This window comes from Mesoplodon bidens (genome assembly GCF_964165515.1).
Source record: "Mesoplodon bidens genome assembly, chromosome: 3".
NCBI classification, from domain to species: domain Eukaryota; kingdom Metazoa; phylum Chordata; class Mammalia; order Artiodactyla; family Ziphiidae; genus Mesoplodon; species Mesoplodon bidens.
The window spans coordinates 166,163,862-166,190,915 of record NC_138178.1 but is presented as its reverse complement, the minus strand read 5'-3'; the positions used below and the strand labels follow the sequence as shown (position 1 = coordinate 166,190,915).

Below are 27,054 nucleotides of genomic sequence, written 5' to 3'. Positions count from 1 at the left end.
TGCAACTTTGCTGAACCTTTTTATTCTAACAGTGTTTTGGTAGAGCCTTTAGGGTTTTCTAAATATAATATTCTGTCATCTGCAAACAGACACAGTTTTACTTCTTCCCTTCTGATTTGGTTGCCTTTTTTCTTTCTTAATTGCTCTGGGTAAGTCTTCCAGTACTGTGTTGAATAGAAGTGGTGAGGGGGAACATCCTTGTCTTGTTCTTCATCTTAGAGGAAAAGCTTTAAGCTTGAGTATGATAAGTATGAGTATGATGTTAGCTATGGACTTGTCGCATATGGCCTATACTGTGTTGAAGTACATTCCTTCTAAACCTAATTTGTTGGGAGTTTTATTCATGACTGGATGTTGAATTTTGTCAAATGCTTTTTCTATATCTGTTGAGATAATAATTTTTATCTTTCATTCTGTTAATGTAGTGTATTCACATTAAAGACCCTGAGTAGCCAAAGCAATGTTGACAAAGAACATAGCTGGAGGAACCACACTTCTTAATTTCAAACTCTATTACAAAGCTATGTTAACCAAAACATTATGGTAATGGCATAAAAATAGACACATAAACCAATGGAACAGAATAGAGATCCCAGAAATAAACCCATGCATACACAGTCAACTAAGTTTTGACAGGGGAGCCAATGGGGAAAGAATAGTCTCTTCGATAAATGGTGTTGGGAAAACTGGACAGCCATGTGCAAAAGAATAAAACTGGACCCCTATCTTACACCACTCACAAAAATTAATTCAAAAATGGATTAAAGACTTAAATGTAAGACTTGAAACCATAAAAACCCCCCCCAAAAAAAATGAAGGAAAAGCCCCCTTGACATTGGTCTTGGCAATGATTTTTTTTTGGATGTGACACCACAAGCAAAGGAAATAAAAGCAAAAGTAAACAAATGGGACTATATCAAACTAAAAAACATTTGCACAGCAAAGGAAACAAAAAACAAAATGAAAAGGAATTTTCAATAAGTGGTGCTGGGAAAACTGGATAGCTACATGTAAAAGAATGAAATTAGAACACTCCCTAACACCATACACAAAAATAAACTCAAAATGGATTAAAGACCTAAATGTAAGGCCAGACACTATAAAACTCTTAGAGGAAAACATAGGCAGAACACTCTATGACATAAATCACAGCAAGATCCTTTTTGACCCACCTCCTAGAGAAATGGAAATAAAAACAAAAATAAACACATGGGACCTAATGAAACTTTAAAGCTTTTGCACAGCAAAGGAAACCATAAACAAGACGAAAAGACAACCCTCAGAATGGAAGAAAATATTTGCAAATGAAGCAAATGGCAAAGGATTAATCTCCAAAATTTACAAGCAGCTCATGCACCTCAATATCAAAAAAAAAAAAAAAAACCCAATCCAAAAATGGGCAGAAGACCTAAACAGACATTTCTCCAAAGAAGATATACAGATTGACAACAAATACATGAAAGAATGCTCAACATCATTAATCATTAGAGAAATGCAAATCAAAACTACAATGCGATATCATCTCACATCAGTCAGAATGGCCATCATCAAAAAATCTACAAACAGGGGTGCTTCCCTGGTGGCGCAGTGGTTGAGAATCTGCCTGCTAATGCAGGGGACACGGGTTCGAGCCCTGGGCTGGGAGGATCCCACATGCCGCGGAGCGACTAGGCCCGTGAGCCACAACTACTGAGCCTGCGCGTCTGGAGCCTGTGCTCCACAACAAGAGAGGCTGTGATAGTGAGAGGCCCATGCACTGCGATGAAGAGTGGCCCCCACTTGCCACAACTAGAGAAAGCCCTCGCACAGAAACGAAGACCCAACACAGCAAAAATAAATTAATTAATAAAAAAAATCTACAAACAATAAATGCTGGAGAGGGTGTGGAGAAAAGGGAACCCTCATACACTGTTGGTGGGAATGTAAATTGATATAGCCACTATGGAGAACAGTATGGAGGTTCCTTAAAAAACTAAAAATAGAATTACCATATGACCCAGCAATCCCACTACTAGGCATATACCCTGAGAAAACCATATCCAAAAAGAGTCATGTACCACAATGTTCATTGCAGCTCTATTTACAGTAGCCAGGACATGGAAGCAAACTAAGTGTCCATCGACAGATGAATGGATAAAGGAGACGTGGCACATATATACAATGGAATATTACTCAGCCATAAAAGGAAACGAAATTGAGTTATTTGTAGTGAGGTGGTTGGACCTAGAGTCTGTCATACAAAGTGAAGTAAGTCAGGAAGAGAAAAACAAATACCATATGCTAACACATATATATGGAATCTAAAAAAAAGAAAAAAAAAGTCATGAAGAACCTAGGGGCAAGACGGGAATAAAGACGCAGACCTACTAGAAAATGGACTTCAGGACACAGGGAGGGGGAAGGGTAAGCTGGGACAAAGTGAGAGAGTGGTAGTATATATATGGACATATAAACACTACCAAATGTAAAATAGATAGCTAGTGGGAAGCAGTTGCATAGCACAGGGAGATCAGCTCGGTGCTTTGTGACCACCTAGAGGGGTGGGATAGGGAGGGTGGGAGGGAGTGAGATACAAGAGGGAAGAGATATGGGATATATGTATATGTATAACTGATTCACTTTGTTATAAAGCAGAAATTAACACACCATTGTAAAGCAATTATACTCCAATAAAAACGTTAAAAAAAAAGAAAAGGCAACATATAGAGTGGGAGAAAATATTTGCAAACCATATATCTGATAAGGGGTTAGTATCTATAATATAAAAGGAACTTATACAGCTCAATAGCAAACAAATAATCCAATTAAAAATGTGTAAAGGACCTGAATAGATATTTTTCCAAAGATATGCAAATGGCTAACAGGTATATGGAAAGGTGTTCAATATCACTAATCATCAGGGAAATGCAAATCAAAACTATAATGAGATATCACCTCACACCTGTTAGAATGGCTGTTATCAAAAACACAAGAGATAGTTCTGGTGAGGATGTGGAGTAAAGGGAACCCTTGTGCACTCTTGGTAGGAATATAAATTTGTTCAGTCACTATGAAAAATAGTGTGGAAATTTCTCAAAAAAGTTAAAAATAGAGCTACCATATGGTCTAGCAATCCCACTTCTGGGTATATATTGAAAGGAAACAAAGTCAGTATCTTGAAGAGGTATCTGTACTCCCACTTTCATTGCAGCATTACTTACAATAGCCCAGGTATGGAAACAATGTAAGGGTCCATCAACAGATGAATGGATAAAGAAATGTGGTACATATGCACAAAGAAATATTATACAGCCATAAAAAAGAAGGATGAACAACATGGATGAACCTGGAAGACATTATGCTGAGTGAAATAAGCCAGAGAAAGACAAGTAGTGTGTGATCTCACTCATATTTGGGATCTTTAAAAAAAAAAAGTCTAACTCATAGAAATAGAGTGCCAGTTGCCAGGGGCTGGGGGATGGAGAAAATGGGCAGATGTTGGTCAAAGAGTACAAACTTCCAGTTATAAAATAAATGTCTTGGGGATATAATACATAGCATGATAACTATAGTTAATAATACTGTACTGTATAGTTGAAATTTGCTAAGAGAGTAGATCTTAAGTGTTCCCACTACACACACACACACACACACACACAATGTGAGGTGGTGGCTGTATTAACTTAATTGTGGTAATCATTTCACAATGTATAAGTACAACAAATCTCCACATTATACACTTTAAAAGTATACAATTTTATTTGTCAGTATACCTCAATAAAGGTATGAAGGGAACAGGATGTGGAATCTCAGCCCCCTCCTCAGAACTGTTAAGTCAGAATTGGCATTCTAACAAAATCCCCAGTTACAGTTTAGGAAGCACTGGCCAGATCACTTTGGTTTAAGGGAAACTGCTAGAGCTGAGACTTGAGGCAACTTATTTACTATTCAGCTCTGATTTACTAATTAGTAAAGATGGCAATTAGATTACATGGTCCTTCACATCTCTCTTTCCATTAAATTTCTCAGTATGGAGAGGTTGCAAACAGGGGCCCTGAAGGCAGGAAATGGCCTAATGACATATTGTGTTAAATGCCTAGGGTTTTTCTCTTGGCAGCAACTGATTGACAGCCCTTTAAATTGAGCGTGTATTCTCAGTTTCTCTACTGAGTTAGCCAACTCAGTGTGACCAAGACTATCCAAGTGACTGCCTTCGAGAATCTGGCTGAGGAATGAGGGGTGGAGGGGAGCAATATTTCTGTGAAAAAAATTAGGAGAAAATATTTGCAAAGTTAAGTTTTTCTAAGAACTATTAAAGTTAACTCTGTATAAATAGATTCTGTAGATGTTCTAGAATTCTGATCAGCCAGTCATTATGAAATTACTTAAAATTTTCATGATTTCATGTTCACTCTTGGCTTTGTTTCCAAAGGTGTTCAAACACTTGAAATCCCACTGCTGAAAGTAGTCGTTGGAAACCCAAATTTGTTGGAAGTTAAAGTTGAAGGCTATTTTGATGACGCTGATAGTTATCTAATGGAAATTTCTGCAGCCAGCAAAACTTTACGTCAAGTAAGTTTTTCTTTAATTATTAAAAAAATCTATGGATTATAGAAAATTTAGAATATAAGCTAAGCAAAAGAAGGAAAAAATATGCATAATCCTATGTATCAAGGATGACTAAACACTTTTAACATTTTGGGAATTACAAAAAGGCTGTATGTGATAGAGATTAAAAAAGTAAGCTCTGAAAAAGACTACCTGAGTTAGTTTTTACTGCTGGTACTGTTTTTGTGAGCTTAGGAAAGTTACTTTACTCTAAGTTTCCTCATCTATAAAATGGAAGTGATACTAATAATACCTACCTCATAGGATTGTTTTGAGAATTAAGTGTGATAATTCAGGTAGGCCATCTAAAACAATGTCTGGCACATAGAAAATGCTCAATCACTATGGATTTACAGTATTTTCCTTTTTCCCCCCTGAAGCTGGGAGAACATTGTATATACAGTTTTAAAAATGTGCTCCTTCCACTTAATTATATAGTTTAATCCTTTTGTGCCAATAAATATTTTCCTGCAAATTCTACAATCTGTTTATCATGAAAATTTTCAGATATAGACAAAAGAAGAATTTCCATATACCCATTTCTCAAATTAAACAATAGTCAAGGTTTTGATACTTCTGTTTTATCATCTCTATTTAATTTTTTTTGGTTTGTATTCTGACATACTTTTAAATGAATAGCAGACATCATGTCATTTCACTCCTATATGCTTCCATACATATCTCCAAAAAATATCTGTATTATCACTTACATAACAAAAATGCCATTATCATCCCTGAAATTTTTTAAATGAATTTTTTTTTGGTATCCTATAAAACCCAGTCCATAATCAAATTCCCTCAATTTTCTCAAAAAAAAAAGTTTAGGGTTGGTTTGTTTGAATTTGGATGCAAATAAAAGTCACACAGTATGTGTTTATTTATTAATCTCTTAAGTTTCTTTTAGTTTAAGGTAGGTATGACTCCGTTTTCTTCCCCTGCCATTGAATTGTAGCAATCGAGTCAGTTATGTTGTAGAATCTCCAGTATTCTAGATTTTTCTGTTTACTTCCTTATTTCTTATTGAACTTGTGCCACCTCACCCCATCCCAAATTTCCTTTAATATTAGAACCCTGCTTAGATTCTGGTTCAATGTGTTTTAGCAAAAATTCACTAAAAATAGATTATTTTTAATGGCTTACAGAGAACAGATGGGGGGCAAAACTACTAGAGTCCACTATATCAGTAAAATTATTAGTATTTCTACATTTTTTAATTTCAAGAAGTACTTAAAAATTTCAAACAGAATTTATCAAATTTTGTTGAATGTTAAATATCATGCAAGGTTCAGATATGGTTTTTGTACATAAATTTCTACTAAAACCATATCTTTGTGAAATACAGTGATTGCTAAGTGAGTATCTTCTTTTCAAAATGTATACCAATGGAAGTTATTTTACTCATATTATCCAAACAAATGTCACTGCTCATCAATGAATGAGGGAAGCCTTGCCATTCTAAGTTGGATTTACATCCAACTACATCCAATAATAGTGTTTACTTAATAATAAACACTTGATCCTTGCTCATTTCCAAATGTCACCCACAGGCAATTAGATTGGAATGTATTTCTTCCTGGAAAAGAATATGTCTTCTGTTATGATCAAACTTATGATTCTATTTCTGTTTTCTATTATCATTCTTTTTCTATTTCTTTTCATTTTCATTTTCTGTATTCTTTACTTGGGTACTGTGCTAGTTTGCCAGGGCTGCCATAACAAAATACTATGGACTGAGTGGCTTAAACAACAGAAATTTATTTTCTCACAGTTCCAGAGGCTAGAAACCAAGATCAAGGCATTGGCAGGGTTGGTTTCTTCCAAGGCCTCTCTCCTTGGTCTGCAGATGGCTGTCTTCTCCCTATGTCTTCACATGGTCTTTCCTCTATGTGTGTCTGTTTTCAAATTTCCTGTTGTTATATGACACTCATCATATTGGATTAGAGCCTACCCTAATGATCTCATCTTAACTTAATTGCCTCTTTAAAGGCCTTATCTCCAAATACAATCACATTCTGAGATACTGGAGGTTAGGACTTCAACATATGGGGTAGACACAGTTCAGCCGATAACAGTTACTTTAAATAACCTTCATTTATTTGGATATTTCCAGGGTTCAACTTCACTGGCGTTTATTGTCTGGGGAGCATCGACTGAGTGTCTTGTTACAACATTCGTGCCAACTTTGAAAAGCAGCTGTAGTTATCTCAAGTCTATGCATCACATTCCTAGTGAAATTATCCCATTGAAAGACTGGATCAGTGGAGTTCACATGGACAGTCAGGGTTTTAATATGATCAAAGTTTTGCCAGTAAGAAACCTAAGCAGATTGTTTGAAGGGTACCAGTGATAGATTACTTTTGTATGATCAGCTGGCCATTTGGTCTTAGCATTTCTTTCCTGAAATGCTCAAAACACCCCAGTTATTTTTCAATCCTCATGTCATTTTGAGGATATGATGACTAAAATGTGAAAACTTTCTGAAATAATGATTTTTCTTGGGAACTTAGTCTTATCATTATTAATATCACGTTTTATGCTATATTATGGCAGCATAATCTTGGGCTTTAACAATATATACAGCTATTTGCCCTTAAGTTGACTCATTCTCATCCTGAGCTGATATATCTTACAGGTCCCATTTCAATGTAATAACAATTTTAATTTTTGCCTTGTCAGACTCTGTGACTCTTTTAAAAATATCTTTGTTAACTTATTACTTATAATTTTCTTTGTGACAAAACAATAACCAAACTTGAAGAATTATTTACTAAATATATCACTAAGCCTCTTTGTAAGGTGTTTAAACTTTATTTCATTGACTTTATTACAGCTACTTTAGGTTCTAAAACTTTTTTCACTTATTTACAAGGTCCAATTACCATGGGTTGAGGGAGTGCTGGGGAAAGAGAAATTTACTTAAATACCAGGAGCTGAAAGTGAAATATTTGTTTTAAATGCTTTTCTGGAAAATCAAGATTTTTAAATGAAAGACTTAGTAAATAATAATGAACTTTACACTAACTTTGTTTAATCATTTTCAGATAAACTACAAGCCTCCCTCTAATATGGGAATAGCTATTCCACTTACAGATAATTTTTATCATGCAGATCCTAGTAAACCCATACCGAGAAATCTATTTCACAAGTCAAAGGTAAATATTTTTTCTGCAGATATACTAGTATTCATTTGAATTCAAGAAATCATTCAGTAAAATTACAGATGGACAGACCTATCTGTGGAGATTAAATGAGAAGGTGCATTAAGCATAATCTGCTCTGATAACATCACTACTTCTTCTCCTCCTCCCCCTCCCTCTCCCACTCCCCCTCCAGCTCCTCCCCCTCCCCTTCCCTCTCCTCATCCCTCATTACTACTACTACTACGACGACGACGACTACGACTACTACTGCTATCCCTGTTCCTCCTACTACTACTCTAGCCTTTCCTTCTCTTACTGCTACTCCTGGATGCAGTTTTGGAACCAAGAAGTCTAAATGGACTCTTTCCCCTTGACCTCTCCCTAGCTCCCATTTGAATTTCAAAGAGCATAGGTAGAGTGAGAACATCGTTTTTTAAATGAAAGGGGCCTCAAACCCATCTCACAGCTCTGTGAAAGGAATGATGTCCAAAAGGAGAGAAGAGTGTTTACTCCAACATAGACTCATTTGAACTCCTGTTGAGGATCCGCCTAGAAAATAACCAAACCCCAGCAGCGCTCTGCCTCTCTGGAGTCAGGGTGGGCAAGGTAGAACAGAAACAACTAGGCTCAAAAGAAGAATACATCAGGACTTCCCTGGTGGTCCAGTGGGTAAGACTCCGAGCTCCCAATTCCGGGGGTCTGGGTTTGATCCCTGATCAGGGGAACTAGGTCCTGCATGCAGGCCGCAACTAAGAAGCCCGCATGCATATGTAACTAAAGATCCTGTGTGCTGCAATAAAGACCTGGTGCAGCCAAAATAAATAAATAAATAAAATACTTTTTTTAAAAACAGAAAAGTACATCATGGGGTGGCTTCCCAAGGAAACCTCACAGATACCTGTAATATCTCTCTTGAGAAAAACGCACCTAACTGCATATACATATGGACAAGCAGGCATTCATATCTATTCATGAACATACACACACACACAAAGACAGAAAATGGTTGTTTCTTTTGTTCAAAATTCTTCATCATCTTCCCATCTCATTCAGAGTAAAAGCCAAATTCTTACAATGGTTTATAAGGTCCTCTGTGGTTCAGCCTTAGCTTCACATCTGACCTGATTTCCCGCAGGTCACTCTGTTCTGCACACATTGGCCTCCTTGCTGTTCTTCAAGTATACCAGACATATTTCCATCTCAGGGTCTTTAAGTTTCAAAAATTTCCTCTGTCTGGAATGTACTTCTGCCAGATATCACATAGCGCATTCCATCACCATCTTCAGATTTTTGCTTAAATGTCACCATCATGGTGAGACCTTCCTTGGCCACTCTCTTTAGAATTGTAACCTCCACCTCCACTGATGCCCACTCCTGTCCCCCTTCCCTGCCTTATTTTTCTTCACTGCACTTTTACAATTTTACATATTTTACCCATTTATTTATTGTATTTCATTAAAAGGTAAGCTACATAAAGCAGGGTTATTGTTGGGTATTTTTAAATCTATTTTATTCTCTATAATATCTTTAGTACCCAGAAAAGCGCCCAACATAGGGAGTGCTGAAAAATTGTTCAACAAATGAATAATACTCATATGATTACACACACACACACACACACACACACAGAGGTTGACTTCTTGTTGAATCTTGGATTTCAGGGTAAGCAGCTCTGCTCCAGGCAATGAGCAACTCAAATACTGTTGCGGTTTCTTCCAAAGATAAAGTCTGATATGTCACTAGACACAAGCCTCATCTATTGAAATATGAGTGTAATATATTTACATGGAAAGCCTTCGTTTGGATTGTTTTTTCTTCTGGATTTTCTTGGGAGTTGAATAGGAAATGTATCTAATTTACACATAAGTAAATAACAGGTTTGGGGGGGCACCTTTTATACATTCAACAAATGTTAATTTCAGCATTTCCAGAGTTATCAGACACTGTACAGATATTCTCTGGGGAGACAACAGTGAACAAGATAAACATGACATCTTCATGGATCTTTAATGGGGGAGAATAAGCTTTAAAAGTTCTACGAATTAAACAGCATCATCAAGTGGAGCAGACTACTCAAAATTTATGTAATTCTGCCTCTGATCACCTCAAAATATAACAGCTGGGAAAAAAGTACATCTGAACCAACACTGTGACTTCTTGTTATGCTGACATCATCCCCTTACTAGACAATCATGTGTGATGTCATTCCAGATACAGAGTTGGCAGTTAACCCTCCAAGGATAAGCAGACAACAGTAAAACACCAAATATTTGAAGAAAACTTCCACAATAAAAAAGAAGCATAAATCTAAACAACTAAAAAACTCATGCCTTGGAAAACAGTATCATAAATACAAGCAAACTTTAGAATAAGCAAAATAATTATTTCAGAACAGTTTAGGTCATATTGCAACCATGAAAAAAAATTGGAGACAGACATCACACACACAAAAAAGATGTCAGAAATTTAAAATGTAATCGTGAAACAGCTCAAAAGATTGGAAGAGCTGAATTAACCTAACTAAGCAGCAAATTAGTTCTGAAATTAGATAGTGGTGATGACTGAATAATATTGTGAGTATACTAAAATCCACTGCATTGTACACTTGAAAATGGTAAATGTTATCTCCACAAAAAGAAGAAAAAAAGAAGCAATGAGGACGAGAATGATAATCTTAAAAGAAGTAGAAGGAAGAATAACGTTTTTAGAAATAGAGTTGAGGGCTTCCCTGGTGGCGCAGTGGTTGAGAGTCCGCCTGCCGATGCAGGGGATACGGGTTCGTGCCCGGGCCGGGAAGATCCCATATGCCGCGGAACGGCTGGGCCCGTGAGCCATGGCCGCTGAGCCTGCGCGTCTGGAGCCTGTGCTCCGCAACGGGAGAGGCCACAACAGTGAGAGGCCCGCGTACCGCAAAAAAAAAAAAAAAAAAAAAAAGAAATAGAGTTGATTATCAAAATCAAAAGCCATTTCTTTGAAAAAATGAATAAATCAATAAAAAATGAATAAAAATGAATAAACCAATAAACCAAGCAAGAGTGATCAAATGAAAAAATGAATGACAAATGGATGGTTATAGTGGAGATTTTAAACAGCCTTAGTGACTGCTATGAGGAGAGATAAGTACAAAATAGTAGATTTGGAGAGTATCCATAGTTGGCAGCCCATCATATCAAGTCTGTTCTTTTAGGTCTCAGTTTCCATGCCAGCGATGGAGGTGGGCATCTTAATTACTGCATTCAGAAAGACACAGGCTTTCTGGGTCCCATGCATGTTGACTATCAACTGCCCTGAGGTAAACTGGCAAGCAGCTGAGTGATACTTGGGTTCATTCCACGCAAAGAGACAAAATTCAGAAAGACTGTGCTTTTACCTTATTATTAATGGATTTTTAAACTTTTTAACTTCTCAGGGATTTTATTCATTCAGGTAACAAATAGTTATTGCACATTTACTCAGTTTGCATAAATCCTGCCACCAAAAACAGCAAGTCAACCTATTTTAATTCTATTTGCAGAAATCTGGTAAATTCAAACAGTGTGCAAATGTGTCTACTCGGGAGGAATGTAATTGCACAAATGATCAGAAGTTTTCACATGCTGTTGCTTTCTCAGATTGCAGAGAAAAGGTAAGATAATCTTTAATTTCCTGAAGACAGAGTATTTTCATATTAATAAGACCTTGAAATGCACATTTTGGTTAAACATGAAAACTAAGGCATAGAAATACTGTTTTATTATGACATAGAATTAAATATGACATAGAGCTAAAAATATTTGAATTTAAATGTCCCCAGACACAGTAATTAACCTCATCTGTAGAATAGAATAATATCTGCATTGCCTTGTTCATTTCACAGGTTCTCATAAAGATACACACACATACATGCTTCTATCTATGTGAAAACAATGTATAACCTGTCAAACGTTACACTAGGTTATGGTGAATATTGATTCATTTAAAAAAGTATTGACTATCAAACATGTATCAGGTTCTGAGAATATAAAACTTAAAGCTCAAGGTACTAGTGACAAAATAGAAAACAGTATAATATGTTGGTTAAGAGAATGGGTTCTGTGTTAAATACTTCTTTCTGTTAGGCTCCAAACATTCAGACATGTGTCAAGTTGATGTTGGTGTCTGCATTAGCTGACTTACCTGTGCACTTGGTATAACTTTCAAGTAGATCTATTTCAAAGGCCTTGTTGGACTGTATATGGCATTATTTTAAATGATTTTATACAAGGATAAAATCGCTTGTGATAATATTGGGCATAGAGTCAGCAGTCAATAAACTATGAGGGTTGCTATTGTATACCTCCACAACTCCACCCTTGTTGAATTCCAGTATTTCTTGAGAATTTACTGTCTACCATGTACTGCTCTAAGGCTTCTCCATAACTTGTCTCATTACATTTGAGGCACAGAGAAGCCTGGTAATTTGCCAAAGACCACATCATTAATATGTGATGGAGCTAGATTTGAACTCCAGAGCCTGAGTTTAATGAGTGTGGTTGAAAGATCATGACTGGGAGGGCAGCCAGCAGATGCAAGAAGAACTACAATCCTGCAGCCTGTGGAACAAAAACCACATTCACAGAGAGATGGACAAGATGAAAATACAGAGGGCTACGTACCAGATGAAGGAACGAGTTAAAACCTAGAAAAACAACTCAATGAAGTGGAGATAGGCAACCTTCCAGAAAAAGAATTCAGAATAATGATAGTGAAGATGATCCAGGACCTCAGAAAAAGAATGGAGGCAAAGATCAAGAAGATGCAAGAAATGTTTAACAAAGACCTAGAAGAATTAATGAACAAACAAACAGAGATGAACAATACAATAACTGAAATGAAAAATACACTAGAAGGAATCAATAGCAGAATAACTGAGGAAGAAGAACGGATAAGTGACCTGGAAGACAGAATGGTGGAATTCACTGCCATGGAACAGAGTAAAGAAAAATGAATGAAAAGAAATGAAGACAGCCTAAGAAACCTCTAGGACAACATTAAACCCAACAATATTCGCATTACAGGGGTCCCAGAAGGTGAAAAGAGAAAGGACCCGAGAAAATATTTGAAGAGATTATAGTAGAAAAATTCCCTAACATGGGAAAGGAAATAGCCACCCAAGTCCAGGAAGTGCAGTGAGTCCCATACAGGATAAACCCAAGGAAAAACACGCCGAGACATATAGTAATCAAATTGGCAAAAATTAAAGGCAAAGATAAATTATCGAAAGCAGCAAGGGAAAAACGACAAATAACATACAAGGGAACTCCCATAAGGTTAACAGCTGATGCTCAGCAGAAACTCTACAAGCCAGAAGGGAGTGGCATGATATACTTAAAGTGATGAAAGGGAAGAACCTACAACCAAGATTACTCTACCTGGCAAGGATCTCATTCAGATTTGATGGAGAAATCAAAAGCTTTACAGACAAGCAAAAGCTAAGAGAATTCAGCACCACCAAACCAGCTCCACAACAAATGCTGAAGGAACTTCTCTAAGTGGGAAACACAAGAGAAGAAAAGGACCTACAAAAACAAACCCAAAACAATTAAGAAAATGGTCATAGGAACATACATATTGATAATTACCTTAAACATGAATGGATTAAATGCTCCAACCAAAAGACACAGGATTGCTGAATGGATACAAAAATAAGACCCATCTATATGCTGTCTACAAGAGATCCACTTCAGACCTAGGGACACATACAGACTGAAAGTGAGGGGATGGAAAAAGATATTCCATGCAAATGGAAATCAAAAGAAAGCTGGAGTAGCAATTCTCATATCAGATAAAACAGACTTTAAAATGAAGAATGTTATAAGAGACAAGGAAGGACACTACATAATGATCAAGGGATCAATCCAAGAAGAAGACATAACAATTATAAATATGTATGTACCCAACATAGGAGCACCTCAGTACATAAGGCAACTGCTAACAGCTTTAAAAGAGGAAATCAACAGTAACACAATAATGGTGAGGGATTTTAACACCTCACCTACACCAATGGACAGATCATCCAAACAGAAAATTACTAAGGAAACACAAGCTTTAAATGACACAATAGACCAGATACATTTAATCAATATTTATAGGACATTTCATTCCAAAACAGCAGGTTACACTTTCTTCTCAAGTGCACATGGAACATTCTCCAGGACAGATCACATCTTGGGTCACAAATCAAGGCTCAATAAATTTAAGAAAATTGAAGTCATATCAAGCATCTTTTCTGACCACAACGCTATGAGGTTAGAAATCAATTACAGGGAAAAAAATGGAAAATACACAAACACATGGAGGCTAAACAATACGATACTAAATAACCAAGAGATCACTGAATAAATCAAAGAGGAAATCAAAAAATACCTAGAGACAAATGACAATGAAAACATGACATTCCAAAACCTATGGGATGCGGCAAAAGCAGTTCTAAGAGGGAAGTTTATAGCTCCACAAGCCTACCTCAAGAAACAAGAAAAATCTCAAATAAACAATCTAACCTTACACCTAAAGGAACTAGAGAAAGAAGAACAAACAAAACCCAAAGTTAGCAGAAGGAAAGAAATCATAAAGATCAGAGCAGAAATAAATGAAATAGAAACAAAGAAAACAATAGCAAAGATCAATAAAACTAAAAGCTGTTTCTTTGAGAAGATAAACAAAATTGATAAACCATTAGCCAGACTCATCAACAAAAAGAGGGAGAGGACTCAAATCAATACAATTAGAAATGAAAAAGGAGAAGTTACAACAGGCACTGCAGAAATACAAAGCACCCTAAGAGACTACTACAAGCAACTCTATGCCAATAAAACGGACAACCTGGAAGAAATGGACAAATTCTTAGAAAGGTATAATCTTCCAAGACTGAACCAGGAAGAAACAGAAAATATGAACAGACCAGTCACAAGTAATGAAATTGAAACTGTGATTAAAAATCTTCCAACAGGGCTTCCCTGGTGGCGCAGTGGTTGAAAGTACGCCTGCCGATGCAGGGGACACGGGTTCGTGCCCCCGTCTGGGAAGATCCCACATGCCGCGGAGTGGCTAGGTCCGTGAGCCATGGCCGCTGAGCCTGCGCATCCGGAGCCTGTGCTCCACAACGGGAGAGGCCACAACAGTGAGAGGCCCACGTACCGCAAAAAAAAAAAAAAAAAAAAAATCTTCCAACAAACAAAAGTCCAGGACCAGATGGCTTCACAGGTGAATTCTATCAAACATTTAGAGAAGAGCTAACACCCATCCTTCTCAAACTCTTCCAAAAGTTAGCAGAGGAAGGAACACTCCCAAACTCATACTATGAGGCCACCATCACCCTGATACCAAAACCAGACAAAGATACTACAAAAAAAGAAAATTACAGACCAATATCACTGATGAATATAGATGCAAATATCCTCAACAAAATACTAGCAAACAGAATCCAACAACACATTGAAAGGATCATACACCGTGATCAAGTGGGATTTATCCCAGGGATGCAAGGATTCTACAATATACACAAATCAATCAATGTGATACACCATATCAACAAATTGAAGAATAAAACCCATATGATCATCTCAATAGATGCACAAAAAGCTTTTGACAAAATTCAACACCCATTTATGATAAAAAAAAAACTCTTCAGAAAATAGGCATAGAGGAAACGTACCTCAACATAATAAAGGCCATGTATGATAAACCCACAGCAAACATCATTCTCAATGGTGAAAAACCGCAAGCATTTCCTCTAAGATCAGGAACAAGAAAAGGATGTCCACTCTCACCACTATTATTCAACATAGTTTTAGAAGTCCTAGCCATGGCAATCAGAGAAGAAAAAGAAATAAAAGGAATACAAATTGGAAAAGAAGAAGTAAAACTGTCACTGTTTGCAGATGACATGATACTATACATAGAGAATCCTAACGATGCCACCAGAAAACTACCAGAGCTAATCAATGAATTTGGTAAAGTTGCAGGATACAGAATTAATGCACAGAAATCTCTTGCATTCCTATATACTAATGATGAAAAATCTGAAAGAGAAATTAAGGAAACACTCCCATTTACCACTGCAACAAAAAGAATAAAATACTTAGGAATAAACCTACCTGGGGATACAAAAGACCTGTATGCAGAAAACTGTAAGACACTGAAGAAAGAAATTAAAGATGATACCAACAGATGGAGAGGTATACCATGTTCTTGGATTGGAAGAATCAATACTGTGAAAATGACTATACTACCCAAAGCAATCTACAGATTCAATGCAATCCCTATCAAATTACCAATGGAACGAGAACAAACAATCTTAAAATTTGTATTTTTTTACAGAACTAGAACAAAAAACCTTAAAATTTGTACGGAGACACAAAAGACCCCGAATAGCCAAAGCAGTCTTGAAGGAAAAAAGCAGAGCTGGAGGAATCAGACTCCCTGACTTCAGACTATACTACAAAGCTACAGTAATCAAGACAATATGGTACTGGCACAAAAACAGAAATATAGATAAATGGAACAAGATTGAAAGCCCGGAGATAAACCCACGCACCTATTGTCAACTAATCTATGACAAAGGAGGCAAGGATATACAATGGAGAAAAGACCGCCTCTTCAATAAGTGGTGCTGGGAAAACTGGACAGCTACATGTAAAAGAATGAAATTAGAACACTCCCTGACACCATACACAAAAATAAACTCAAAATGGATTAAAGACCTTAATGTAAGACCAGACACTATAAAACTCTTAGAGGAAAACATAGGAAGAACACTCTTTGACATAAATCACAGCAAGATCTTTTTTGATTCACCTCCTAGAGTAATGGAAATAAAAACAAAAATAAACAAATGGATCAAATAAAAGTTAAAAGCTTTTGCACAGCAAAGGAAACCATAAACAAGACGAAAAGACAACCCTCAGAATCCAAGAAAATATTTGCAAATGAATCAACGGACAAAGGGTTAATCTCCAAAATATATAAACAGCTCATGCAGCTCAATATTAAAAAAACAAAGAACCCAGTCCAAAAATGGGCAGAAGACCTAAATAGACATTTCTCCAAGGAAGACATACAGATGGCCAAGAAGCACATGAAAAGCTGCTCAACGTCACTAATTATTAGAGAAATGCAAATCAAAACTACAATGAGGTATCACCTCACAACAGTTAGAATGGGCATCATCAGAACATCTACAAACAACAAATGCTGGAGAGGGTGGGGAGAAAAGGGAACCCTCTTGCACTGTTGGTGGGAATGTAAATTGATAGAGCCACTTTGGAGAACAGTATGGAGATTCCTTAAAAAACTAAAAATAGAATTACCAGATTGACCCAGCAATCCCACTACTGGGCATATACCCAGAGAAAACCATAATTTAAAAAGACACATGCACCCCAATGTTCATTGCAGCACTATTTACAATAGCCAGGACATGGAAGCAACCTAAATACCCGTCGACAGATGAATCGATAAAGAAGGTGTGGTACATATATACAATGGAATAATACTCAGCCATAAAAAGGAACGAAAGTGGGTCATTTGTAGAGATGTGGGTGGATCTAGAGACTGTCATACAGAGGGAAATAAGTCAGAAAGAAAAATGAATATCGTATATTGACGCATATATGTGGAACCTAGAAGAATGGTACAGATGAACCGGTTTGCAGGGCAGAAACTGAGACACAAATGTAGAGAACAAACGTATGGACACCAAGTGGGGAAAGTGGCGAGGGGTGGTGGTGATGGTGGGATGAATTGGGAGATTGGGATTGACATGTATACACTGATGTGTATAAAATCGATGACTAATAAGAACCTGCTGTATAAAAAATAAATAAAATAAAATAAAATTCAAAGAAAAAAGATGATGATTAGCAGGGAGAGGGCCGTTAAGGGATTTGGGCAAGACCCAATTCATGCAGTATCTTAGGGTATATGGGTTGGCCAAAAAAGTGTGGATACCATAATAGCAAATTCCTTTGAAAGAAGGCCGACAGAAAGGCAGGAGTTTTGTTACCACAGTCTTTGTGCACTACTTTTAGAGTTCACAGCAATTCTACTATAAGACAGATTTTTTTTTTTAATGCTCTGAGAAGGCAGAAACCCTCAGAAGCACATTTCATATAGAATAGACAAATTCTTGGGAATACATCTATTCTTTCTTTACCAGGAAATGAAGAGTTAGTATTGAATTTTCCAAATTTACATTCATTCTTGGTATTTGCATTTTAGGTTCCTCGTTTTAAGTTTCCAGTTACACAATATCCAATTTCTTTGAAAATTTACAGTGAGGATGGACATATCCCAGTGGAAACTCCATACCTGGTTACTGTGACTGAAGTGAATAACAGGGAAAACTGGAACCTAAGTAAGGTTTGCTTTCTTCTACAATTATTACAGCTATGCATACTGTTGTTATTATGTAGAGAAGTGGTTTACAAAACTGTTTACACAAAAGATAGTTGAGAGTTCTTTGGAAAAGAAGTCGAATCAGTTGTCATGTTGCTGTTCATGCTGCTTCTATTATCTCACACTTTTTTTTTTTGAAGTATAGGTGATTTACAATATCATGTTAGTTTCAGGTGTACAGCACAGTGATTCAGTTATACATATATATATATATTATTTTTCAGATTCTTTTCCCTTATAAGTTGTTAAAAAATATTGAGTAGAGTTCCCTGTGCTATACAGTAGGCCCTTGTTGGATATCTATTTTATATATAGTACTCTGTATATGTTAATCCCCACCTTCTAATCTATCCCCTCTCTACCTGCTTCCCCTTTGGTAACCATAAGTTTGTTTTCTATGTCTGTGTGTCTCACACTTATTTCATCATCACTTCCAGTGACCTGGACTCAGAGCCATTATGTAGATTAGCAGCAAAAATGATTGCATTTGTGCTACACGTTGGTCTGGTGTCTCCTTTCATTGCTTTTGCAGTGTTATGGAGGAAGATATAAAACATGTTGCCAGATTATCTATAGGATCTATCTTCTAATTATATGAGAAAAGTTTCTTAAATATTTTATGGTAAAATAACTGAAAGGATGCAGAAGTATTTCTAAATAAGTAAAATGAAATCTACCACAATTCAATTTTACCTCAAATATATACTTTTTTGTTGCACATTTGTGTTTGTTCACGAATGCGTACTTTTAAGGAGATCAATAGGTAGAAAGATTGATAGATCAATACATAGAGTTAAATGAAATTTCCAAATGTTATGAAACATCCAGACATTTGGTATTCAGTGAGAGTCTTACTCTGCCCAACATATGCACTTTTGAATTGAAAAATTGAGCAAAGAGAATTAGTAAATATTTTGCTTTAACTAATATCCTCATTTTCTATGGTGTGCTGGAGCCTGCTCTTTTTGAGCACTGATTGTTAAATATTCAAGCATATGGCATACTGGTTGTTAAACCATTCGTTGCTTAAAATTAGCCATGATGATATTCACATCCTGTATGGAGAAAAGAGAACCCTCTTACACTGTTGATGGGAATGAAAATTGGTGCAGCCACTGTGGAGAACAATATGGAGGTTCCTTAAAAACCTAAAAATAGAATTACCATATGACCCAGCAATCCCACTCCTGGGCATGTAGCCCAACAAAACTATAATTCAAAAAGATACATGCACCACTATTTTCATAGCAGTACTATTTGCAATAGCCAAGACATGGAAGCAAGCTAAATGTCCATGGACGGATGAATGGTTAAAGAAGATGTGACATATATATATATATATATATATATATACACACACACACACATACACACACACATACCTATATACATACACACACACAATGGAATATTACTCAGCTATAAAAAAGAATGCAATAATGCCATTTGCAGCAATGTGGATGGACCTAGAGATTATCATACTAAGCGAAGTAAGAAAAGGACAAATATCATATGATATCACTTATGTGTGGAATCTAGAATATGACACAAATGAACTTATTTACAAAACAGAAACAGACTCACAGACATAGAAAACAAATTTATGGTCACCAAAGGGGAAAGGAGGTGGGAGAGGGATAATTTAGGAGTTTGAGATTAGCAGATACACACTACTGTATACAAACTAACTAAATAAATAACAAGTCCTACTGTATAGCACAGGGAACTATACTCAATATCCTATAATAACTTAGAATATGAAAAATTATTTATATATATAAATATATATATATAACTGAATTACTTTGCTATATACCAGAAACTAATATAACATTGTAAATCAACTATACTTCAATTAAAAAAATTTTTTTTAATTAAAAAAAATTCACACCATGAAAATTGCCAAATGCTACAGTCAGAGCTTTTTTTTACCCCTTTAGATCCCATGTACCTTTACACCACTGCGATTTCTAACCCCCACACTACATGTCTGGTTTAAGAAAGAATTACAAGAAGATAGGAGTAACTGATCACTTCTTTCAGAAAAGATTTAAGTGATCTTATTGTGAAACTTTTCTGCTACCTTACTGGAAATCATTTACCAACTGCTAAGGTAGTCCTGAAATTATCTCATTGCCAAATACCCAAAATATCTGCAGGTCAGGATAGTCATAAGCATAGGGCAGGAAAGAAAGGTCAGCCTGAATTAAGGTGGTAAGAGGTCATCCTTCTTGACGATGCCCCTGAGAAGATGCAGTGTCAGATGCTAGGCCTAATTTCCCCTAAATATATTCTCCACAGAGTCAAACAGAACTAAAATTATGTATAATTTAGCCACGTTATGGAGTGGAATCTTTCATTGTACCTTACTGTGTTTAAGAAGATTTACACAGAATGAGAAAATAGCATACATGTGCTTAATATATACTTTGTGTAATTTTAGAACACACTGTGCCAGAAAATGTAAAAAAAATGAAAGACTACTTAGAATCGATTCTTCATGCTCCAGTGTATAATCCTTTAGGCCTCAACCTAAGTATAAAGGTAAGTTGACAGCATTTTTATTTTTCCTGTTTTGAGCTTAGATAAAACCTGTATGTCTTTGGTTTTGGTTTTAAAGGATAGGTATCCATGAATGGTGGAAATAGCATCGCTATTTGGAGTTTATTTTTCCTCCATTTCCCTTGATGCTATTATAATATTTCTAAAGATATCAGAATGTTGAATTTAACATTAACTTACCATGTTTTGACCTAAAATGCAAGACTAATAGATTATCAAGGTGGAGCAGAAAAGGTGTTTCCAAAAGTTAGGGGGAAATGGGCTCAGTATTCTTCACCTGGACATGTACAGACACATGTCTTCTGGGTTCAGCTGCCCCTAAGAACACATCAAGTTGACATAATCTAGGTGATTGTTGTGAAAGCCAATAAAAGTTAGGGGACATCTCAAAACCATGAATATGTGGATTAGCCCAAAGTACTCATCAAGGCCATGTTAGATTTTATGTTTCTGTTCCTTCATTCAAAAAGAAAAAACTGTCAGCTATCGAATCCCTCTGTTTCTAACTCTTGTCCTTCTCCCTCCATTTTTATTTTGATACATGAGGTATATGCCCAAGTACCTTAGAAAAGAGGTTGGAATTTTTCTATGCAGAGTCTGTAGGGAAAGTGGCCCCAGTGTATATTTTTACTTAAAGGAACGTACATGTCAATGTTGCTAATGCCTGGTGTGTTTCTTCCACAGGGCTCTGAGCTCTTTCACTTCAGAGTGTCTGTTGTTCCAGGGGTCTCTTTTTGTAACTTAGGTGAAGAATTTCAGGTATAGTGATGGCACAGGTATCCAGTGGTATCCAAGGGAGTGATGGCTGGGGACGTAATATGACAGGCATCCATCCAGGAGACACTTAAGAGGAAAAAATGGCAGAATTTCTATGATAGACAAAGCCTGGAGATGGGGGATCCTGGAGACTGGTGGTGACATTATCAGCAGTGATGAAGTTAGGGTCCTTGATAGGTTTCAGGACCAATTAATGCTGGGAAAATTTTAATAAGTGCCTGTATTTGTTTTTGTTCCCTCTCCACCTTCCATATTTAGCTTGGTTTTCTGACACCGCGCCCCCCAACTCCCCACAGAGACCTATGTCTGTAACGCTTTAGTTTCCAGTATTATCCTCCCTTTGGTTATTTGCATTGTAATGGTAGAGTCTTAAATACTCCCAAAGCCGTCAAGATCCAAAAGAATTGGAAACCAAAGTCAGTCTCTCCAAATCACCCTATGATGTTCAATGACTCATTTCTGTTTATTCACGTAATGATATCTGCTGCCTGTGGTGGGTGGGAAGGAATAAGGATTTGATTCAATTGATTAATGGCTCATTCATTGTCAAATACTGGTACCACATTATCAAAAACAAAATCTCTTACTCTCTCTTTTTTCCTTTTTCTATCCTGGCCCTGCCTCAGTAGTGAATCTGCACAACTGCGGTGATGGGTGCCATGGCAGCAGTGCAGACATCTAAGACCCTTAGAGAAAATCCATCCCACTAGATCTAGGAAAAGAAGCACCTGTCATATGAGGAGCATGAGAGAAAATCCCCATTATTTTCCTCTCTTTTCTCTCATCTCTTTGTCCCAAGGTCAGCCCCAGTTTCATGGAACAGCACAGCAGTACAGAAGGCTAAAACTCTAATGAATCCCAGCTTTCTTCCCAGAGGACTAAGGAAAAGGGCCTCTAGGAGTAGAGAGTGGGGGGGAAATCCCTAAGAGAAGAGAGCTGGAGGAGGAGATTCCTAATTCTGTAAATGTACTAGCGCAAGTACCAAGCAGCACACGAGTACAACACACCCAAAGAAGCTTAGCAAAGGCTTCAAAATAAAACGACAATATAAACACCCACTTAAGATCCCCTAAGTGGCAAAGGAGACAGGAAGACATAATGGCATAGCTAAGGCTTTTTTTAAAAAACTGAGCAGACATTGGAGCCATACCCAAAGACAGTAAGGCATTACTTGTGATCTGAATGCAACCAGTGTGATTGACTGCTGAAACAAACAAAAAATTCAACATTTTCCAGAGAATTTTTAACAGGACCCAAAGTCTCTAAACATAATATCTTAAATATCCAGGATACAATCCAAAGTTACTCAGTATACCAAGAATTAAGAAAATATAAGCAATTCAGGGAAAGAAAAGACAATCAGCAAATGACAGCAAATGGAGTTATCAAGACAGATATTTTAAACCAGCTATTATAACCATGCTCTAGGTAAAGGCAAGCACTTCTGAAATGAATGGAAAGGGAAAGGAAGAAATTCTCAGCAGAGAAATAGAAGCTATTAAAAAAAAAAACCCAATGGAAATTTTAGAACTGAAAAGTACAAATATTTAAAATTATAAAATCACTGGATGGACTCAATAGCAGAATGGGTATTGCAGAGAAAAGAATCAGTGAATTTGAAAATAAATCAGTAAAAATTCAACCTGAAGAAAAAAAGATTTTAAAAACAATAGCCTCAAGGATCTATGCGACAATATCAGAAGGTCTAAGACTTATGTCACCAGAGTCCATGAAGGAGAGGAAAAAAGAGATTAGTACAGGGAAAAAATAAAGAAAAAAAAGCTGAAGAAATTAAGGCTGAAAATGTCCTAAATTTGGTGAACACAAAATTGACAAATTCAAGAAGCTTAATGAATCCCAAACAAGATGAACTTAAAAAAATCATGCCTAAACACTACACCTGAATGCCTAAATCATAATCAAACTACTAAAAATCAAAGACAAAGAAAAATCTTGAAAGCAGCCAGAGAAAAACACTACATGTAAGTGAACAGCAATTTGAATGACTGCTGATTTCTCATCAGAAACCACAGAAGAAGAAAGTTGTACAACATCCTTAATGTACTGGGGACAGTTGTAGTGTAGGGAAGAAGGACTGTCAACCCAGAACTCTATAGCTAGTGAAAATATCCTTGAGGAATGAGGGGAAAATAAAGGTCAATTTCAGATGAAGGAAAAATAAGATAATCCACTGTAGGCAGAACTTCTCTGAAAAAATGCCTAAGGAAGTTCTTCAGGCTAAAAAGAAGTGTCAACAGAGAGAAACAAAGCTTCAGGAATGAAGGAAGAACCACAAAAATGAATAAAAGAAAAATAGGAAGTGATTGCATAGTTAATAAAGGAAGAGAATCATTAAGAAACAATAGAAAAAGACAAAGGTTCCTGAAATCTACTTTTGCAAGTATCCTGAAACAATGGAATGCAAAGCATGATCTTGGATTTTCTCTCATCCTAAAGGACATTATTGGAATCATTGATAAAATTTGAGTAAAATCTGGAGATTAGATAATAGCGTTGTCTCAGAGTTAATATCCTGGTTTTGATAATTGCACTCTGGTTAAGTGAATTCTTTGCATTAAAGAAGCACAAATTGAAGTATTTTGATGATTAAAAAAGACATAGTGTCTAGAACATACTCTTTTATGATTCTGGGGTTCAACTTTTCTTTAGACATGACATGGAAGATTTAGATAATCATAGAAGATTGCGAGGGAAACATTTAAAGAAAAAACTGTTTTCAAGAACTTTAGAGATAGCAGTTTAGCTGGAGAATACAGGATTCACAGGTGATAGAGGTTTCTACTCTTAGAAGTACAATAGACGACTTAAGCAAGTGAAATTTTTATATTTTCTGATAAGGTGACTGAAATTTTGTTTTAGGCAGAAATGGGTAAGGAAGGCATTCTGGGTGGAAAGAATAACAGCAGCAAAGACACAGATACAGGAAGTCATAAAGCAATCTCTCCAATAGTAGATCCATTTGGCTGGAATGCAAGGTTATATATAAGAAAGTGGGTAGGTTAGGGTCCCATTGTGGGAGACCTTGAATGTCCGGATGAGAACTTTGGAACATTCCTGTCAACAATGAGAAACTATTAAACATTTTGAAAAGGGGTGTTCAGGGATGAGCACACGATCTACACCTGCCCAGTCAGAGTGAATCACAGGACTTTTGCTCAAACTGCTGGGACATGGACTTGATCTTTCTTAACAACATTGAACAAGGAAGTTTGCAGCCCCAGGAGCTACTGTCAGCCATAAGGACTGTTGGGACTACGGAGGGAGTTATCCAACACTGAGGAAGCAGAACAGAGAAAAAGATAGATTGTGATTGCGATGGGTGGTTTCCTCTGGCTCTTCCTCACTTTAGCATAGAAAAGAAAATTCCGTTTTGAGATTACATGTAGCGCACCATTGTCTCTCTCATTTACCACAAACAGACTAGATCATTCTTACAAAGCTAATGATCCAACCTCCTCTGATGGGCCACCTTTAAAAGAAAGATTTTTGGTATCTTGTAGCACCATATTGAAAAACACAAGTAGCATATCATACCCAATATGTAATATTTGTCTGTCAAATCCCCAATAATTCCAGTAGCATTGGGCACATTGTCTGAGCCTCCAAGTACAATAGGACATGGTTAAACCAGCTGGTGCATTACCATGAAGATAATTATCTTCCCAGATTGGAAAGCACAGTTTCTCACTGCTCTCCACACCACTTGGCCAGATCCACCTTCTAAATTCTGTTGCTTACAATACTCCATTTCTGGTACCAGTTCTATATAGTCAAGATTCTTCTCATCACAAATGAAGCAATCTCTCTTTGTTTAAAAAAAAATTTTATAGACAGACTGGTGTTTTACAAGATTAATCTGGCAATGTTATTATGTCAACATGGATTGACAGCATAGAAAGCTGTTAGGGGAGCTTCTTTATACAAAGTGAGGTATTAGAACTCACAATAGTGGTAACAAAAGTAGAATAGAAAGAATGAATGTGAGAGAAATTATAAAAGGATTCATAGCTTATGGGATTGTTTCTTAAAAAACAGATACATCCTTAGGCCACTGGGAGGATGGAGATACCTTTAACTTGATCTATACCCTAAAGCAGCTTTTTAATCCTTTATCTTGTCCTGGCATTTTCCCACATTCCTGCCATCCTGTTTTCATTCATCTCTACTTTCTTCTACCTCCAAAGATGATCTTCCTTCCTACTTCACTGGGAAAACATAAGCTTGAACCACCTTATTCTCCATATGCCCCCACTTCTACTTGTAACGTCTATGGCACCCATCTTTGCCTCTAGTCTCAGAGAAAAAGATGACTCTATGCCTCTGTCAACGATCCTGTCTCCCCTCTAGGAACTTGTTTTTATTAATTAGCCATTCAGGCAGAGGAAACATTTTGAATATACAGAAATTTCCCAATGTCAGCACTTGTACAGAGGATTTCTAAAGAGAAGATAGTTTGGAAGAGCCCATGCTTATTCCCTCTACCTTGAATGTACCTTCTCCTCCTTCTCTTATTCTTCAAGATCCAGCTCAGGAAGTACATTACCTGATAACTCTAAGCAGTTAGGCACTTCTAACCATGTTCCCGCAGCACTTTGCCTGTTCCTCTGTAACTAAACACAGAATGTTTTCCTGCTGTGTAAGTGTTCTATCTGCCCACCTCTGCCACTAAAGACATAGGATAAAGGAATAGGATATAAATCGAATTCCTATTCCCTATGTATCATGTGGAAATTCACCACCTGTCAAATTGTCAAGAGACTGTTTGTAAGCTTTGTGGAAGATAAATATCTATATCAGTCTGGACAGAATGTTGCTAACTGAGTAACAATGTCTCCACCACTGTGGGAATCATGTCCAGTTCAGGGTTTTGAATTACTGGGTTCAGAAAGCTTAAAGACTTTGCTTTTTCTGTTGCAGATTTATGTTGACGAAGCCCCTCTGCCATTTCCAGGACACACACTTATTGCTCTTGCAGCAGCTGTACTGCTAGGAGGATTAATTTTTATAGCATTTTTGTTCCAAATACGTAACATCCACCCATGGGATACATGCAAAAACTTGATTAGGACAAACATGTGAATTCAACAAATATTGCTGCTAATTAGCTGGTTCATCGATTGAAAATCTGAATAGAGAACAAATGGTAATCCTAATTTTCTCTTTATTTCCTAGTTTCATTAGACAACTCCTAGAAAAAAATGTATTTAAATGTTAATGTAAAAACTAGGTAAAATACTATAGAATTACCATTTTTACTCAAATTGCTATTTGTCAACATGTTTACCATTCCATTCTCTTATTTTGAATACATGGAAAATTTCTTATATCAACACTTATAATAGAGGATTTTCCTTGAGATCTTTAGAAAAATACAAAATGATAAGCATCTCTGTGTGAAATGGATTTTCTGTATTTTTCAGCTTTTGTTGACTGGAGCCCACTCTGGGCCTTGCCCTTTTCAGATTGGAATATGAGTAGAATGCAATCCTGCCAGGGAAAGATAGGTGATAAAGGAGGCTCCTGTCCATGTGTGCTTTCAGAGCCTCATGGAAAG

The 27,054-nt window shown here is 36.6% G+C and overlaps 1 protein-coding gene across 1 annotated transcript in view; it reads left to right on the top strand.

The window, feature by feature from the left end:
• CATSPERB (cation channel sperm associated auxiliary subunit beta) overlaps positions 1-26,666 on the top strand; it is a 130,467-nt gene extending 103,801 nt beyond the window's left edge. The window contains exons 20-27 of the mRNA XM_081230317.1: positions 4,412-4,551; positions 6,698-6,895; positions 7,629-7,739; positions 11,242-11,352; positions 17,964-18,099; positions 20,584-20,684; positions 21,387-21,461; positions 26,418-26,666. Of these exons, the coding sequence (XP_081086443.1) occupies positions 4,412-4,551; positions 6,698-6,895; positions 7,629-7,739; positions 11,242-11,352; positions 17,964-18,099; positions 20,584-20,684; positions 21,387-21,461; positions 26,418-26,579 (1,034 nt within the window). The 3' untranslated portion in view covers positions 26,580-26,666. The remainder of the gene's footprint in view (positions 1-4,411; positions 4,552-6,697; positions 6,896-7,628; positions 7,740-11,241; positions 11,353-17,963; positions 18,100-20,583; positions 20,685-21,386; positions 21,462-26,417) is intronic.
• The last annotated feature ends 388 nt before the right edge of the window (positions 26,667-27,054 follow it).